General features: G+C 43.7%; 1 protein-coding gene across 4 annotated transcripts in view; it reads left to right on the forward strand.

Moving 5' to 3' along the window:
- Positions 1-17,836, forward strand: part of FAXC (failed axon connections homolog, metaxin like GST domain containing) — a 61,206-nt gene that overhangs the window by 5,829 nt on the left and 37,541 nt on the right. For all 4 annotated transcript variants that reach the window (XM_074368597.1, XM_074368595.1, XM_074368596.1 and 1 more), the window contains 2 exons: positions 473-608; positions 9,543-9,739. In XM_074368597.1, the coding sequence (XP_074224698.1) occupies positions 570-608; positions 9,543-9,739 (236 nt within the window). In that variant the 5' untranslated portion in view covers positions 473-569. The remainder of the gene's footprint in view (positions 1-472; positions 609-9,542; positions 9,740-17,836) is intronic.

Consider the following 17,836-nt stretch of genomic DNA (forward strand, 5'->3'; position numbering starts at 1 on the left):
TCCTCATCTACAAAATGTGGATAACAGTCGTACCTACCTCATAAGGCTACTATGAAGATGAAATGAGGTAATGCCCGTGAAGCCCTCAGAACGATGCCTGACACACGGGAAGCACAGGACATATTTTTTATCCATCCAGCTTGTCCCTGGCAGGTAGGCAGCCAGCTAGAGAAGAGGTGGACCTGACCTGGAAGTGCGCTTCCTGCCCACAGGCCACAGGGACCGGAAGGAGGCTGACGTGTAGTTACTCTCCTGAGCTCTCGCAGCCATGGTAAGGTCAGAGTTTGTGAGGTCCTCTTGTGTTCTGACCAAGCTTCCACTCTCTAAGTGCTCCTGGGTGAGGTAAACCCCTTTGACAAGCAGATCTGCTCACTCGCCGAGGAGCTCCAGCCCAGCAGGGACCTCTGAGGAACTAAGGGAACTGAGTGTATAACGTGTGGATTGTTCTTTTTCTCTGTTTTGGTTTTGACAGGAAACAGCAAGAGATTGACTCCAAAGATGCTATTATTTTGCATCAGTTTGCAAGACCTAACAATGGTGTCCCCAGTTTATCTCCTTTCTGTTTGAAGATGGAAACTTATTTAAGGATGGCTGACTTACCCTATCAGGTACTTCTGTGCAAATGTGTTTTATCCTCATGGCAGCGATACTGGACGGCAGGGGCAGGGGGCGTGGGGAGTGCTCAATCTCACAGGGTTGGGGGGCTCGCTCTGGGTTCCCCAGGGGATGGGTATGACAGCAGCGGAGCCAGGTCCTTAGTAGACACTTAGGAGACTTGATTCCAGGCTCTGTTGATTTTTACATCCAATTTAATGGGTAGTTGAAAGGGTCTGGACTTTTGTAGGGTTCAGGGCCATGTTATTTTTTCCTGACATACAGTCGTCTGTGGTTAATAGTTTGGCTAGACCTACTGACCCAGCTGTGAGTAAAGGTGGGTGTACCTTTAGGTTTCTTTCTACTGGAAGCATTATGTTTATCTCTCATGAGCCCTGGGCTCAGAGCACCCATCAGGCCCCCAGAGAGATACTTGTAGACTTTGTGAGAGTTTTCCCCCAGTGCTTCATGTTCTGTTTGGGTGACTTTCAAGGAAACACTTCCTCATTTCAGCCTTAGAGAGTAAGCAGAGGAGAATGCATTTAAAATACACATTTTTCTCTGAGTAATGCTTGAGCTGTATCTCATAAATTTGACAGGTTGTGTTTTCATTGTCATTCAGTTCTATTTTTTAAAAATTCTTTTCCACCTAAGTTCTAGACATAGGCATTAAGAAGAAACTGATTTTGTTACTGTTTGTTAATTTTATGATCAAAGCAGGAAGTCTTTGTGATACTAATTCCTTGGAATATACTGACACTTTAGCGTGTGGCTACTTGTTATAGAAGTTGGGAGTAGAGTTTATTTGGGAGTAGAGTTCTCTCTGTATCTCCTTGTTCGAGCATGTTAATGTATTATTTAGACCTGTTATACCTCTGCTTATTTTTTGTCTGCTTGTTCTAGTGGTTTCTGAGAGGAGTGGGTTAAAATATTCAAGTGTATTTGTTGACTTGTCTCTTTTCCTGCCATTCTGTTAGTTCTTGCTTTAGGTAAGGGTGTGTGTATATTCAAGGTGATTTGTTAGGTCCATATAATAGGAAAGATCATATATCTTTTACAGTTTTGTTTCTTTTTCTGGTACGTAGCTCCCATCTCTGCTCCTTCTTTTTTTTTTTTTTAACCTTGAATTCTATCTTATCAGATATTTGGATTGATTCTCCAGCTTTCTTTTGGCTCATATTTACTTGGGAGTATCTTTCTCCATCCTCTTTCTCTTTTTTTTGGTATTTGTCTCTTGTAGGTAATGTATCACTTATTGCCAATCTAAGAGTCCTTAAAATTGGTGAGTTTAATCCATTTACACCTGTAAGGATTATTTTATTGGTATATTTTCTAACATCTTATTTAATATTTTTCCTCCTTACTATACTTCGTTGTTGTTTTTTTTTTTAGATTTTTTTTCTCATTTCCTGCTTTCTGACAGATCAACAAGAATTTTTTTCTTGTCATTTAAAACCATTTTATTTTTGTTGTTATGGTGGTTGCTCTTAAGATCCAAATTTGTCTTTATTTATCCCCACTCATTTTTTATGTATCAGAATCTATATTTACCTCTGGTAATACAAGTCTGTTAGTAGGTTCAAATGAATTTGGGTCTCTTTCTTCCTAGGACTCATTCCAGGTGTGTTGCTGTTATCATGTGTTTTAATTCAGGAATTTTGGAATTAATCCTTCCCTTCCCTTCCCTTCCCTTCCCTTCCCTTCCCTTCCCTTCCCTTCCCTTTCTTTCCTTCCTTCCTTTCTTTTTTCTTGTCCTTTTTTAGGCAAGAAACCTTACTATCTTATTTGACTAGGCTTATTTCCCATATATCTTACACTGCAGGATTTATTTGTCTTTTTATTTGAGTACTTCTCTGATGCATATTTTGAGAGTGAGCCTTTATGTGGCAAACCTTCGGTGCCTTTGCATGCCTGAGAAACCTTTAATATGCCTGCACGTTTCCTACTTCTGTGTTCAAAGTTCTTTTCCTTCAGCACTTTAAAAATGTTACTCTGTTGTCTTTTTGCATCAGTGTTGCTATTGAAAAGTCTGACGTTAATCTCATTCTTTTTCTTTCTCTATGGAAGCTTTTAGAATTTGCATTTAATCTCAACATTCCAAAATATCATATTGTGGCTTGGTGTGAGTCTTCGTGTATCTTGTTTGGTCCTTTACAAACTCTTTTCAATCTGAAATCTTCAGTCTCTTTTTAATTCCAAGGAATTACCAATGTTCTTCAAATATTTCCTTTTTTATTTGTTTGTTTCTCCCTGCTTTCGTGTTCCCGATTACCTGGCTCCTGGACTCTCTGCTTTCATTTTCTGTATCTCAGAACCTACCCCTTCCTTCTTGTCTTCTCCCTTCTGGAAGAATTCGTCTCTCTGAGCTTCCATTGCATCCTCTGTCCTCTCCTGAATCCGCTGTGTAGTATCCCACCCATTATGTCCAGTCATATTTCCCCTTGGTTGATGTTAGAATCTCTTTCTTTATCCCTTGGAGGATACTTCTTATACTTTTTTCTTACAATTTTTTTGGTCTGCCCCAGTCATTCTGCCTCATGTTACATGTGTTCAACCTGTTGCTGATCTCTTACAGTAATTGTACTCCTCAGGTGTCTAGTTATTTTGGTCTGAAGTCTCCTTTTACTAGGGATGTCAGCTTCCCTGCCTGGGAATTTGCACTGGGTAAGGGCTAAAGTTTAGACCACAGCCTGTGTGCCCCTGAAGGCGTCTCAGGAAAGCAAGGAGGTGAGCCCCAGGCATCCCCACACCACCGTGGTTGGTAGGGGGAGGGCTCCTCACCCCACCAGGCTTCTGGCCACCCTGATAATGGCATTAGCCCTGCAACTCCTGCCTCCCCACGGGCTGTGCTTTCTGAGCCGGTTTCTCTACAGAGGAGGGCATGGGGGTGGCAGTGACCCTCCTGAGGCAGTGCTGGGACAGCTGAATGAGTGCTCAGCTTGGTAAGTGGTTCACAGGGAATATGGTGGAGCAGCACTGGACCTGGGCTTGGGGTTGGGGGATCTGAGAGGGCATGGGGTGTCTGGGGAACAGAAAGAGGGTCTTTATGACTGGGGCCTAGAATGCAAGGGCTGAGTCTGCAGAGGGAAGCGGGGAGATTATTCAGGACTTTTGAAGCCAGCAATGAAGGAGAAAATAGCAAAAGACCAGAGAAGGCTTGAATCATCCAAATGCATTGGATTGGATTTGAAAGATCCTTGTTCAGCTGGGCGGTGGCAGTCAGCACTTGAAGATGTGTGTCACTGAGGGATGCACGCTGAAGGAAGAGACAGCTTCCGTCCTCTCCCCACCAAATTGCCGCCTTTAGTCACGACAGCTCTGGGGCAGTTAGGGCCCCAAGACCAAGTTCACTCTCTGCGCAAAGCCTCTGGCGGCCTTCTAGATCTTTCACACCCTCCACCCCTGATGAAGTAGTCCCGCCCTTGGCCGGGCTGCAGCGGCTGCCAGGCTGACCTGCCCTTTCCTTTCCTGCCTTCAAGCCGTTGAGCGCTGATTGCCCAGCCTGTCTCTCCCCGACGCCCAACCACTTTGGTTCAAGTTTCAGATTTTAGATCCTGTAACTAGAGCAACTGGACACATGCCTCCCTGTGAAGCCTGTGGAGGCTTATCCCTTCCCAAATGATTATTTCTTTTATATATATATAAAAGGAATGGTATAGGGGTCTTTTTCCTTCTGTGAGGTCTCTATGAAGCAGGTGTTCAGTGGAGGGTGCAGGGACTTAGGTAAAAGGAAACCGTTTCTGTGGTTTAGAGAGGGATGCTCTGTGCCTGCGGGAGGTGCCTTGAGACCGTGTGTGGTCAGCGAGGTTTGTGTTGATGCAGGCGGTGCCTGGGCAGCGCTGGTGGGGCTCAGTGCTCGGAGGATCAGTGGAGAGGAAGCTTGTCATAGACCCAGGGAGCTCTCCCCTCTGCCCCTTCCCTGCCCTGTGACTTTAAAAAAAAAAAAGATTAAAATGCCATGTTCCTAAGAACACGACTTTATATTTGAAGCTTTTTTATTTTTTAACCTAAATGAGACTGGAATAAATATTTGATGACCCTTAGTAGGAACTCACAAGGCTTTTTAAAAAAAAGTCTGATGTATTGGTCACAGTTAGTATCTTTCTAAAATTAAGATATAAATATTGGAAAACCAATTTTGAAAACTTCATTTTGCAATAATTTTAGGTTCATAGGAAGTTGCAAGAATGTATAAAGTCCTACAGATATGGCTAATTTTTTTCAGGATGACAATAGCTTTATTGTTTATTTTGAGTACATATAGATGACATATGGTTCTTATAAGAATTTCAGACAATACAAAAAAGTGTAAGTGAAAATAAAAATCATTGATATCCTCCTAGCTACAGGTTATCATCACCACTTCCGACCGTCTTTCCACACTTGCCTGTAGACATACATAAAGACGCCTACCTCATTTGCCATAACTGGTTGTATAAGATGCATGTAGTTCACACAATCATTCTTTTTAAATATGGGAAAGAAAATGGCTCCTCTGAAACTCTCTGCTTTGGCTCGTAGCCCTAACTTCTGATCTGTTTATTTGCTGATCTTGTCTGTATACCCCCACCCCCACCATCTTTTTGTTTTGGAATTTGTCTAAGCGACAGATGGGTTAAAAGAACATCACAGTGGACATCCCTATGTCCTTCACCTCGAGGCACCAGTTGTTAACATGTTGCCTTCTTCCCTTTATTTCTCTTTATATGAACAATCTTTTTGATGAAACACTTGAATGTAAGCTATAGAAATCATGACACTTCACCCCGCAATACTTCAGTGTGCATCTCCAAAAAATAAGGACACTCTTCTACAAAATGACAATGTGCAGTTGTAAAGAGGAATGCTCAGATTTTCCTTCCTCTCTAGGGGAAACCCAGTTCCTCCCTACTGTGCGTTTCTCCCCGGGATTCTCCTTTACTCCTCACACCAAACACTTCATTTCTGACACTTCTGGTCAAACGTGGGAAGGCTTTCCCCTACACCAAGCGATTCTGACGCCAGCTGGGTGTCCTACAATTTAATTCAGTTCTGACACTGTCTACCCAGAGAGAGCGTCAGACCCCACAGGTGAAGGGCTCAGTCCCACAAGACTGCCCTCCCTCAGCCCCACTTCAGATGCCAGTAGCAAGCCCAGGTTGTCACCTGTGCTTCTGACCAACTGGCTGTAGATTGGAGGTGCTAACGACCCCTCCTTAGGTTTAATTAACTTGCTAGGGCAGCTCACAGAACTCAGGAAACACTTACGTTTGCCAGTTTATTAAAGGATATGATAAAAGATATGGATGAGCAGCCAGATGAAGAGATACACAGTCAGGTTTGGGAGGGTCCTGAGTGTGGGAGCTTCTGTTCCCATGGATTAATGTCCCTCCCTCCCCCCACTGCCCCGGTGTGGATGTGTTCATCAAAGTGGAAGCTCGCCAAACCTTGTACTTCTGGGATTTTATGGAGGCTTCCTCATGTAGGGATGATCAGTTAAAAACTCCATGTCCAACCCCTCTCTCCTCTCTGGAGGATGGGGGTGGGGCAGACAATTCTAAGCTTCTAATTGTGACTTGGTCTTTCTGGTGACCAGTTCCTGCAGGAGCCACCAGAGGCATCAACAGAACAAAAGCTGCTCCTAGTGCTCTTATCACTTAGGAATTTATGAGGGATTTAGGAGCTCGATGCTGGGAACCAGGGGCAGAGACTAATACGTGTACATTTTAGTCACCATATTGGATGCATGGATTTTTTTCCAACATGTTATAATCTACAGAAGTTGCTCAAATTATCTCAAATTTAGCCAGTGGGAGACCTTTCAAGATGGCTCTGAAATAAAAATAAGTAAACCCAATTACCAACCCCCGACAAAATGTAGCGGGTATAGCTCTGTGGTAGAGCGCGTGCTTAGCATGCACTAGGTCCTGGGTTCAATCCCCAGCACCTCTGCTAAAAGAAAAAAAGTAAATAAATAAAAATAAGACAGCTCCAGAGATGCAGTGAGTATAATAGGTATAAATTTAGCTGAAAAGCTGAGGGCGCCATGGCCAGTGTAGCAAATCGGAGTCCCAAGACACTAGGATTCCCTTTAAGGTCTCAAGTTCTTCATCTCAAAATGGTGAGGGTGATGTTAATACTTCTGATGAAGGCACTCCGTCAAATACTTCACGTGCATTTTCTCATTTAATCCTCACAGCTGTTATAATCCCCATGCTATTGCTGAGCCCAGGTAGGATTGAGGAAGACCAGGGAGGTCCATGGTCACACAGTGACTAAATGATGGAGCCAGATTTTTAAACCCAAAGCCTATGGCTTTCGCTGCTGTGCTAATAATGTGTATGTGTGGATGCATTAATCTCACCTAGGACAGACCTGCACAGGGAAACAGCTTGGAAAAGATAAAAGGGATTTACCTCTTCATCTTTCTTCTGAAAATTACTTTCAGAAACTGCCCTTGGTGGTCCAGTCAGACTCCAGATGCTTAAATAAAAATAGACTAAAAATAGATTCTATAATATGTTTGAGGGAGTTAAGCAAAATGAAGTTTTCTTTTAAAAAATATATATGTATTTATTTTTAAAGTAACATAACCACATTCTGAAAAACTGAAATTCATGGAAGAATGTCACCTACATCTCACACATAGTCTTGCCTGTTCCTTTGGACATTTTTCTTTTTAAAATACTTTTTGAATTCAGCTAATTTTTAGATGTTATCACAGTGTCTCTAAAGTGTTGTCTCCTACTCATTTATCTAGTAAGCAAAATAAAATTTTGATGATGAAAATCTACTAGAGCTTTCGTTTCCATAAGAGTTGATCACAAATTTTTACTATTCCAAGTTAAAAAGATAGTCTAGATAAATATGTACCCAGGGAATAGGTGGTCTAGAGGGAAAGGGAAATGTACAAATAGTAATTCTATAAGCAGAGGGGAATATGCACTGTGCAGTGGAAGCAGAGGAAAGGCAGATAATGATTGCACGTTGAGGAAATAATTCACCAACAAGGTGAAATTTGAACTGAATTTTTTAGGATGGATAGGACTTTGCAGATGAGGGGGAAAGAGACGCTTGAACAAGGTTAAGAGTGTACAAAGTCAGAGAGATGGCAAGACTTTGACTTGGCTAGGAGCGGGCAGTTGGAATTTAGAAGACCCTAGGGATTGGGAGCAGAGAGGCTGGGCAAGCGGGCGGCGGCTAGATGGTACGGGCCTAGACTGCTATGTGAAGGGGGTGAGACTGGACCCATTAAAGCTGTTGGGTAATTTTGAGCAGCAGAGGTCTTGCATCTCATTTGCATTGTAAACAGTTCTCTCTGACGTCAGCGTGCAGGATAGAATCCATCTGTGAACGACAAGAGTCTAGAAGGGGATGTGGTGGGAGGATATGGATGGTATCAAGAGCAATCTGAAACAGATGCTGTGGTAAATTGACATCTTTACAGTACAAATTACAAGAATGTCAGGTGTACTAGCAACTTCTAAGGGATTTGACATTTCTTAACATCAGGATTAATTTCTAGGGCTGCCATGTATGGTTGTGCAAGTTGTTCACTGCACAGCAGCCTGGTCAAGGAGCAAAATCTGGATCCACTTCTACTTGCCAAGCCGTGAACCCTGGCATGGATTGTGTCCACTCAGAGGAGGTCCTGTTTTCCAAATTGTACAGACACGATATGGCTAACAGTGGCCCCAATAATTCCCTTTTCCAGGCTTGGCCCAGAATGAATTTCTTCAGAATATTCAGTGAGACCAGTACTAAGACACCAAGAGACAGAGTTCAGTTAAAGCCCCCATTTTTCTTGACCAAAGAAAGCAGTAAGCAACGGTTAGCTAGTACCTGCTCTCCTTTTCAGCCATGAGAAAGGTGATATTACTTCAAAGGTCTGAGGAGCCCAGGACCCTCAAGCATAGCCCAGTGCTGTGGGCACTGTCAAATGGTCTCAGAGCGGTTGTGTCATTTCACATTCCCACCCACAGTGTTTGAGAGTTCTGTTTCTTCCGTAGAGCCAACACTTGTTATTACCCACGGTATCAGAACTATTGATTTATATAAAGTACAAAGTTGTAATAATCTGATTCATTTAGGCTGTATAAACCATCAAAAAATGGATTCAGATTTAAAACTCAACTTTGGAATCTGCATGATCCAGATTTACTGAGAAAAGTGGTTGCATACGTGCAATTATTACTGCAGAATCTCGTCCATCAGTGTGGTTGAGATCTTGGCTTTTTATACAGTGAGCTGCAGATGTTACTCTGTAATTCTCAGTGTTCATTAAGTGTGTGACTCCACCCCTGCCACCCCGCCCTATTCTGGGATCAGGGTCCTCTGAGACACTAATATTCCAGCATGGGTATGAACCAAAGGGGAGCTTGTCAAAAACACAGATTTCTGAGCCCCATTGCCCGGATTCTGACTGGGAGGTCTGGGCAGGGGACTCAGGAATCTGCATTTTGACAGGCACTGGTGTTGAGTCAGTTGGACACAACTAAGTGTTACAATTTCTGGGACCACTTGTTTGCAGTGTAGTGGTGTTAAGCATCATTCAGCTGTAAGCTTCTGGGTTTCAAGTGAGGTTTTTGATCAGTAGCCTGGTCAGTACAAATCTCCTCATGGTTTATTTTCACTTTTTGCATTTTTGGATTGTTCATACATTATAACCTGACTGATTCTTACCAGGATCATTTTAGCACTCCCCTTCTTCCCTGCTCTCTCTCTCTCTTTTTTTTTTTTTAAAGCAGGAGGCCTGAACCCACGATAAAATCTATCTTCTTGTGAGATAAATTTTTTTTTAAATCCCAAGAGTAACCATTTATTCCCTTAAGAGTTTATCTGCTGAGCTCATTCACTGGAAGAGTACAGTCACTGTCAATTAATACCATTGGAATGTTTGTTTCTGTTAATCACACAGTGAGGTTTAAATAAAACATTGCTTTTCTCTTTTTAAAATTTGCTCTGCTTAGAACTATTTTGGTGGAAAACTCTCTGCTCAAGGGAAAATGCCTTGGATTGAATATAATCATGAAAAAGTTTCTGGGACAGAATTCATAATTGACTTTCTGGAAGAGAAACTTGGAGTGAATTTAAACAAAAACCTCGGCCCTCACGAAAGAGCCATCTCCAGGGCGGTGACCAAGATGGTGGAGGAGCATTTCTACTGGTGAGTCCCCCGGCTGCCTGGGCGGCTGCCAGGGTCTGTCCCCATCATTTGACACCAAGTTCTGTTTCACTTTTCAGACACTCCCGCCACCTTCCCCAGAGTTTTCTACACTCTGCCTTTGGGTCAGAGTTATGACTGCCAAGTTTCTGGGTATCTCGAGCGGGGTCAGCATTTTCTGCCGAGGCCCAGCTAGTACGTGTTTTAGGCTTTGTGAGCCACATGTCTCTGGCAGCTACTTTACTCTGCTGTTCTGGTGCAAGAGTAGCCATCGCTGATAGACACATGAATGAGCATGGCTGTGTTTCAGTAAAACAATAAAAGCACTGAAATTTGAATTTCATTTAATACAGAATATTATTCTTCTGATTTCTTTTACTCAACCATTTACAAATGTGAAAACGGCTTAGCCCATGGGCTGTTATTAGCTGAGCCCGGATCTGGGTCACTGAGGGAGATTTTTCTCTGGACTTTTTACCGACACAAACTGCTAAATTAAAGTAGTATTACATCAGATATCCAGAGGAAGGAACAGAGGACTAAGTGAGGGTAGAAGTCTCAGGTGAAATAAATTACGCAGGCTTTGTCAGAGTATTGTCAGTTTTCCTTGGATGACGAGTGCTTCTCTATGATCCAGAAGTAGTGCATTTTACTGCTTTCTGAGCATCTTTGCCCTGATTGGCTGACTCTTAGCCTATTCTTTGCCCTGATTGGCTGACTCCTAGGCTGCATTTTTCTGAGTCTGAAGCATTTCACACACTGTGTGGGTGAGGTGCCCGTGTTCTGCATGTGGCGTGCTGGCTGTGACATCACGTGAGTTAAGCAGCCTCAACTCTTCTTGCTTTACAAACTCATAAAAATGTGGATTTTCTTTTTCTTTTTCTTTCATCCATCTTCTGGAGTTTTAGCACCTTTCTGTACCCTCCAACAGATAAGAGACGTTTTCTCCCTGATTTCTGCAAACTATATCTCGTTTGAAAGATTTAATTATGAATTGCTGAGCCCACTTTTTCTTGGCATTAATTGTTACTCCTGGGTCATTGCTCACCCAGTAGCTTTTGCTCCTTCCACCAAGAGATACACTCAGTCTGGGGTCAATTGTAGAAGATTCTTTCCCATCACTTTCCTGTTTCATCCATTCAGCTCTCTTTCTAAATAGAAAGCTTGTCTCTTGGATTTTGTGACCCTCTATTTCTTTTTCTTTTCTCTTTCTAATTTTCCTTCTTGCCCACTTTATTCCAGGGCTGACCTGAAGCACCACTTCCTTCCCCTTCTCACTACAGAAGTGAAGGGGGTGGGAAGAAGGAGGGAACCAGGCAGAGAGTGGAGACAGGGGTACAGATCAGTGTGGGAGTGATCACAGATTCAGTGTTCCTGGGATGAACCTGGGTCTGTTCCTTACAATACCTACAGAGAGCTGCTGGCCCTCCCATCTCAGAGTGCAGGGGTGGCAGTGTGGACCAAAATGCATGACTGCATGTGACATGCTTATCATCAGGGAAGAACCCTTGGGGGACAGACTTGTCTCACCTGCTTGCCAGGTTCCAGTCCCAGTTTTGCAGCATTAGAGGGAAACAAAGAACCAGCACAGGGCCACTCAGACCCTCAGTGCCTTTCCTTGCTGAGACTTTCCAAAGTGTTAATTCATTTGATTGATGGGCCTATTAATGTGGAGAGCTAGCACTTTGTCAGCTGCCTGAAAAGCCGAAACCCTTGCATTTTAGTTGGTACTTTTGTTAGAACTCTTTGATTTCTGTAGTTGCTCATAAAATTCATATTCCAGTTAGAAAGTCTCTGATCCAGCAAGATTCCCAAGTACGACCCAGCCACTGCTTCTTGCTCTCACTGTGAGTGATGTTTAATATGTGTTTACTCCTTTGTAGAAATTCATCTTCTGTTCTTCTCTCCCCTTCTCTTCCTAATGAGAAGGCCCCCTGCTAATACATGATAGGGGCGGCGTGAGGGGGGAGGCATATAGTGGGACTGGGTGGGAGGGAGAGTTGGGAGGTGGTCCCCTGACGAGGAGGCATCTTAATTTTATACACCACAAACCCCTAAGTGCTTGGGAAGTGGCTTAGGTCATGCATGGAGTCTTCTCTCTTTTTAATTAAAAGAATGGTTTTTTGGGTTAGCGACTATTTCTTGTTTGTGTATTCTCAAGGAGTAATTTGAGGAAGAAATAGTGAAGGTGAGAAGTCAGAGATTGAGACACAATGTCCAGTAAACTTAAAAAAAAATCCTAATTCCTCCAATTTCCTTTAGTCCCTAGTAGCAGAAGGAAAAACAAACTGTCTCTGTTTCATAAGGTTTCCAGACCTTTAGCCAGCTTCTTGCTTTGGGAGATCCTGAACAGGCTTTCCTGAGAGCTGTAAACCCCAGGGGAGAAAAGACGTTCCCTTCTCCACCCTCTGGCTGCCATAAGCCATGGTAAGAAAATGTGTACCCTGGTGGAGACTGGGGGCCAGCATAGGGAACTGACCACAATTGATAGGAAAATATTATAAGTGTGAGCTTTACAAGAGAGCCTGTTAAATCCTGACCATCAGTGAGCTCTGAGGTTGTGTTTATATACTTACAGAATTGGAAGAGCTGGAATCAGTAGTTTAAGTCAATTGATTCAACTATCTGAAGTTTTCAGGTATGTTTATTTTGGTCTGAAACTTTAAAAACACTCCACTTCTGGTATGATTTTTTGAAAAGCAAAGACATTGTAAAGCTGTCATTATATAACATCACATAATTCTGGAGCTCTGATTTAGGTCTGTTCAAATAAGCACACTCAGCTATAAAGCGGTTTTTCTTACACTTGAAATCCATACAGTTATGTCCCACTTGCATTATAAAGCTGTTACTGAAGATGAAGGAGGAGAGTTTTTATCCCCTTTGTTCCATTGAATGCTCAAGTTAGATCTAATGCAGGGAAGCCGGTATAAAATGAAGTCTAAGAGACACGGGGTCAAATTACTGGAATGAAACTGAGTTTTGGTAACAGGCACTATAGCTTCTTCCGTGTGACATACTGCCCCCTTGTGGACACTAGTGAGTGTCTTAAGCGCCTTCTAACCCCTTAGGGAAGTGTGCAGGGCACTGTTGTCAAACGATCTAGTCATAATAAAAATACAAGTGTTAAAACAGGAAACTCAAATTTCCTTCTGGGTTGGCCATAATTTTTAACTTTTCAGTTTGGCTTTTGGTGAATGAGAGAGATGGGATGCTCCAGTAAAATGACTTACCCCAAGACCTTCCCTAAAAGCCAGGAGACTCTCCCTGATAACTTGGTTGATGTGGTCCCCTCTCCTTCCTTTTTTGTGTGCCCCTCCACAGTTTTAGACTGTGTGGAGGCCCCTGTTTGGAGAGGCTAATCTAATGCCTGTGAAATGTGGTGTAATTACAGAGGCGGATCAGATGCTCCCGCACCCTTGAGTATTTAGTTTACAAGCAAAGGTGGCAAGGATGTGGCGTGATGTGGAGAAAGGCGTTCTCATGGTCGGGAGGCCATGAATGCTAAGACTCATTCATCAAACAGTAGTTTGCCAGTGGTTGCAGCTTCTCTCATGTATACTAATACTCATTTCTGCTGCAAGCCAGACCTCAGGTTACAATGAGAGGTATCTTCATTAAAACAGCAGGGGGCTGCTTTTCTTTCCTGCCTTCTCAGTCTTCTTCAAAAATGTTTGAGCAAAGTTTACTCTTGTATTCTAAGATAATCAGTATTTGAAAAAAACCTTTGACCTCATTTTGCAGGAGAGATCAGATACACCAGTTGTGATAAAATGAGTATCAACTTCCTGGAAGAGGCTCTCAGAATGATAAAATATTTTAATTGCTCAGCCTGGTCTGGTTTCCAAATTGGCCCTGCCATCCTCTCTAGTTAATAATTCATGATTCCTTGGGCAGTGCGCCTCTTCCCGTGGAGGGTGAAGAGGCAGATCCCAGAACGGGACACCATTCTCCAAGGGTGTCTCTCCACTTTTCTGTGTAAATATTGTCCTCCCTTAGAGACACTGCTTAGCAGTAGCCAGCTCAGAAGTGACGACTTTTCGTTCAATCAGTGATTCACTCTTTCAGCAAACTTGGTGAGTGAGTGACCACCAGTGGCTTGGCACTGGGCTGGATGTGGGGGAAGCAAGGTAACTAGATGCTGTCTCTGTCCTCAGGCGACTCCCAGGGAGGGAGACACCCAGCCTGCATAATGGCCGGCACTGGGGGAGAGTTTGAAGATCTGAGGCCAGGCAGCCAGTGCCTGCTGGAGCGATGAGAGGACAGCCTCCCAGAGGAGGTGGTGTCACAGCAGAATCTAGGGACAGTCAGAGTGGCAGGTGGAGGGGCTGGGTGGTAGGGGAAGATTAGGGTATTGAGGCAGAGGGGGCAGCATCTGCAAAAGTTTAGAGGCAAGAAAGAGGCATCTGGGAGGCACATTTCATTCTGTGTGGTGGGTGCCCTGGAGGCAATGCCGGTGATGGGGTCAGACTGTGGGGAATGTGGGGGGGGAGCGGTGGTGGTGGCCGGCAGGCCAGCTAAGGAGCTGTGAGGAGTTGATGAATGAGGCTGAGAAGCAGCGTGATACCATTAGATTTGTGTTTTAGGAAACCTTTTGTGGCTGCCTTGCCGAAAATGGGCTTCTGGAGGGCCTTGAGGGGACATCAGGAGACCTAGTGTCCTCAGGGTTAAGAAGTGGTGAAGCCTGAACTACAGTGTGAATTGGGTTGGAGAAAAGGGCAAATCCACAGGCTGACAGGAGGGAGGGGGAGGGAGCAGTGAGGAATAACTCCTGGGATTCTTTCTGGTTTGGGTGAAGAGTGGCAGAAGAGGAGGAAGGTGATGAGCCCGAGCTTGGAAATGTTGGTCTGCAGTTCCGAGGCTTCCTCACCTGGGTGTGGGGATCTTGGGACTGAGGTCTCAGGGATGGATGTGGAGCTGGGAGTCCTCAGTTTGAAATCGTGAGTGTGAAACAGATCAGCCCACAAATGAGGTGTAAGAAGGCAGAAGGACCCAAGATAAAAGTCTTGAACATGGGAGAGGCGAGAGGAACGGTGGTAGGGGCGTCAGCTGAGGGAGAATTCAAAGAAAGTGGCTGATAGTGTTGGATGCTGCAGAGAGTTCCAGAAAGATAAATATGGAAAGAAGATTTATTTGGATTTTGCAGCAGGGAAGGATTGCTGACTTGGACGAGAGGGGTGGAGTGGTGGGGGCAGAAGCCCCCGGCGCGTGGAGAGTTTTCAGGAAGCCGGGGTGGGAGGACGGAGATTTGTGGTTGCCATGACATGATGGCGTGTGTAAGTGATGTCTTGGACCTATAGCAGTTGATGTAGGAGCCATGAAGCACCGGTGTTCTTTGCACTGTAGTTTACACACACTTCCTGGGGTTCAACCCTGGGAGAGCCTGCTGGGCCCTGGTCTGCTCTCTTCCCCGACACTGGTCTACAATATTGGGCACAGGGAGTGGAAGAGAGGAGGGAAATCAGGAGCAGTGTGGGAAAGAGAAGGGAGGAAAGCCAGACAGTTTCTGAGGTTACTTTTAGCAGCAAAATTCCAAATCAACCCAGTGTTTCTTCTGTGCCCTGCATTCAGCCTGCTAATGCAGATGGAGAGCCTAACACCATTGCATTGGTGGTGGGGGGTCTCCTCACTGCTGTGTGGCCCAGACAGCTGCCTCCTCCATCCCACCTCTAACCCACCAGTCTTCTCAAAACCTCTTCCCACTGCTGCGTCCTCTTCTTCTGCACGTGCCCACACTTCCCGCTCTTAGAGGAGACTTGGAACCTCTCTGCAGCCCCTCACCTCTCCATCTCACAGAAAACTACTTCTCTCCAGGCTGGCCCTTCCAGCCTGACCTTCTTGCCTTCTCACTTGCCCTTGAACTAAGTTTCTTCCAAATCACTTCTTACCCTAGAAACTTTCTCAGGTGACCTCATCTCCTCTCATCTTTAAAACTGCCACTGCCATGACCCTGCCCAACAATTTTTTTTGTATATATGTATATTTTTTATTGAAGTGTAGTCATTTTACAGTGTTGTGTCAGTTCTTTTTGTTTCTTTTCCATTATGGTTTATTACAGGATGTTGAATATAGTTCCTTGTGCTATCTAGTAGGACCTGGTTGTTTATACATTCTTTATCTTGAGTCTAAACCTATCTTCTGAATTCTCCACCTTCTGGACATCCTCTCTTGGAGGTTCCAGGGGACCTTCAGATGGAATAGGCTAACTTGTCTTTCATCCCTGCAATCTGTCCCACCCTGTGTGTGCCTGTACTGATTAATGACATTACCATCCACTCACCATCAGCCTGAGAGATGGCTTCCTTGGTCAGTGTCTCCGGTCCTTTCCTCACATTGCCCCAAGTTTGATTATGTTTCTCATCTCTTCAGTGGTTAAACTTTGCTTTAAAAATAAATCTCAGCACCCTCTGCGTCAGACTCATCCTGACCCCATCTTGTCCACCCTCCTGACCTCAGCTCTTACCAGCTCCCTCAGGCATCCCAGACCCCGGCTGCCCATCCTGAAGGTCCTGCAGCTCATCGACCAGTCAGGGCTCTTCACCTGTTGCCTCCTCCTGCTCATCCTTGAAGATCAGTTATGCTTATGAGAAAACCTGTGCAATTTGTTTACAAAGAATGAATTCTTTTTCACATCAACCTTTCAGTTTAGAGCCACCATATTCCTCATTTTCACACCTTAGATACTTCTGGATGCTTTTATTACCTGGTTATGTTTAACTTAATTTGGTTTTATTCTCAGGTCACTGATTCCCAAAGTAATCAAGGATGGTCTAGGCCTTTTATTGTGAATTTAGATCTAGTACAATTAGAATCAAAGTGCTGATTATTCTAATGGAATGTGAAAAGTGACACCCTAATTTCTGCGGGTATAAGAAGAAGAGCAAATAGAGAAGCATTTAGTTTGCATGTTTATAAAGAATCTACTAGGATAAATGTGAAATCTTTTATATCAAAAGTTTTATTGACTTTGTACACATTGATTAGTCACCATTGCAATGTACTTTTCCTCATTTCAAAATTTCTTGACCCCTCAGTACTTTATTTTGAGAGACCTACAAAAAGAGGTACACAAAGCTTTCTAACAAGATTTGTAGGCATCTCTTAAAAAGCTTATTAAGAAGAGTGATGGTTGCAGTACCCAGTATGTTGATTGCAGGACTTTTCAGTAAAAATCAGGAATGTTTAAAAAATTTTGGAGAAATCTGTTTTTTTATTTTCATATTTTAGAGGACAGAGCACTGAAAAGAATAAAACATTATAAAATGATCAACATTTGAGGGCCTTATTTTCAGCTTTGTTGCTTTTTCTTGAGGGGAAAGTAGCTACAGTTTGCTATCACCCCTTGCGTTCTCTCTGTCAAAAATATTCTCACTCTGCTGATGTTTTCCAAGTGGCTGTTATGGTTCTGTCACCAATGCTAGGAGTGGAGATGACTGCCAATTCGGCTTCTCTTGCTTTTTGTGACGAAAAATGAAAATATCTTGTGCCTGTATGCCCACAGCTACCTTTTCCTCAGCCTTCAGTAAGAAACCCTTTTAATTTCTCTCCACCAACACCATTAACCATAAAAACAGTCCCGCGATTGCACAGTTCATGGAACTACATCAGCTGAGGCCTGGGGGTTGCAGCCAGCATAGCACACGGGCGGTGACCAGCTGACCTGTCCACACGTTTCACGTACGAGCACCTGCACGGGTGGGTTGCCACAAGGACCACCCAGATGAGAATAAGGATCCAACCCAGTTCCTTTGGTGTCTGTATTCACTTTAGAGTCCTGGCGAACAACTGAAGCCGAATGTTGCTTTTCTGGAGAGTGAATCATTTATGTACCATTTATAATTTATATAGTTAAACATTTTTTTTTGGCAGGGGGAGGTAATTAGGTTTATTTATTTTTAAAAGAGGTACTGAGGATTGAACCCAGAACCTCGTGCATGCTAAGCATGTGCTTTACTGCTTGAACTATACCCTCCCCCTTAAGAAATTATTATTATTATTTTTTTGCAGGGTGTGGTAATTAGGTTTACTTATTTTTTTGATGGAGGTACTGGGGATTGAACCCAGGACCTTGTGCATGCTAAGCCTGTGCTCTGCCACTGA

The sequence above is a fragment of the Camelus bactrianus genome, chromosome 8 (genome assembly GCF_048773025.1).
Source record: "Camelus bactrianus isolate YW-2024 breed Bactrian camel chromosome 8, ASM4877302v1, whole genome shotgun sequence".
Taxonomy (NCBI): domain Eukaryota; kingdom Metazoa; phylum Chordata; class Mammalia; order Artiodactyla; family Camelidae; genus Camelus; species Camelus bactrianus.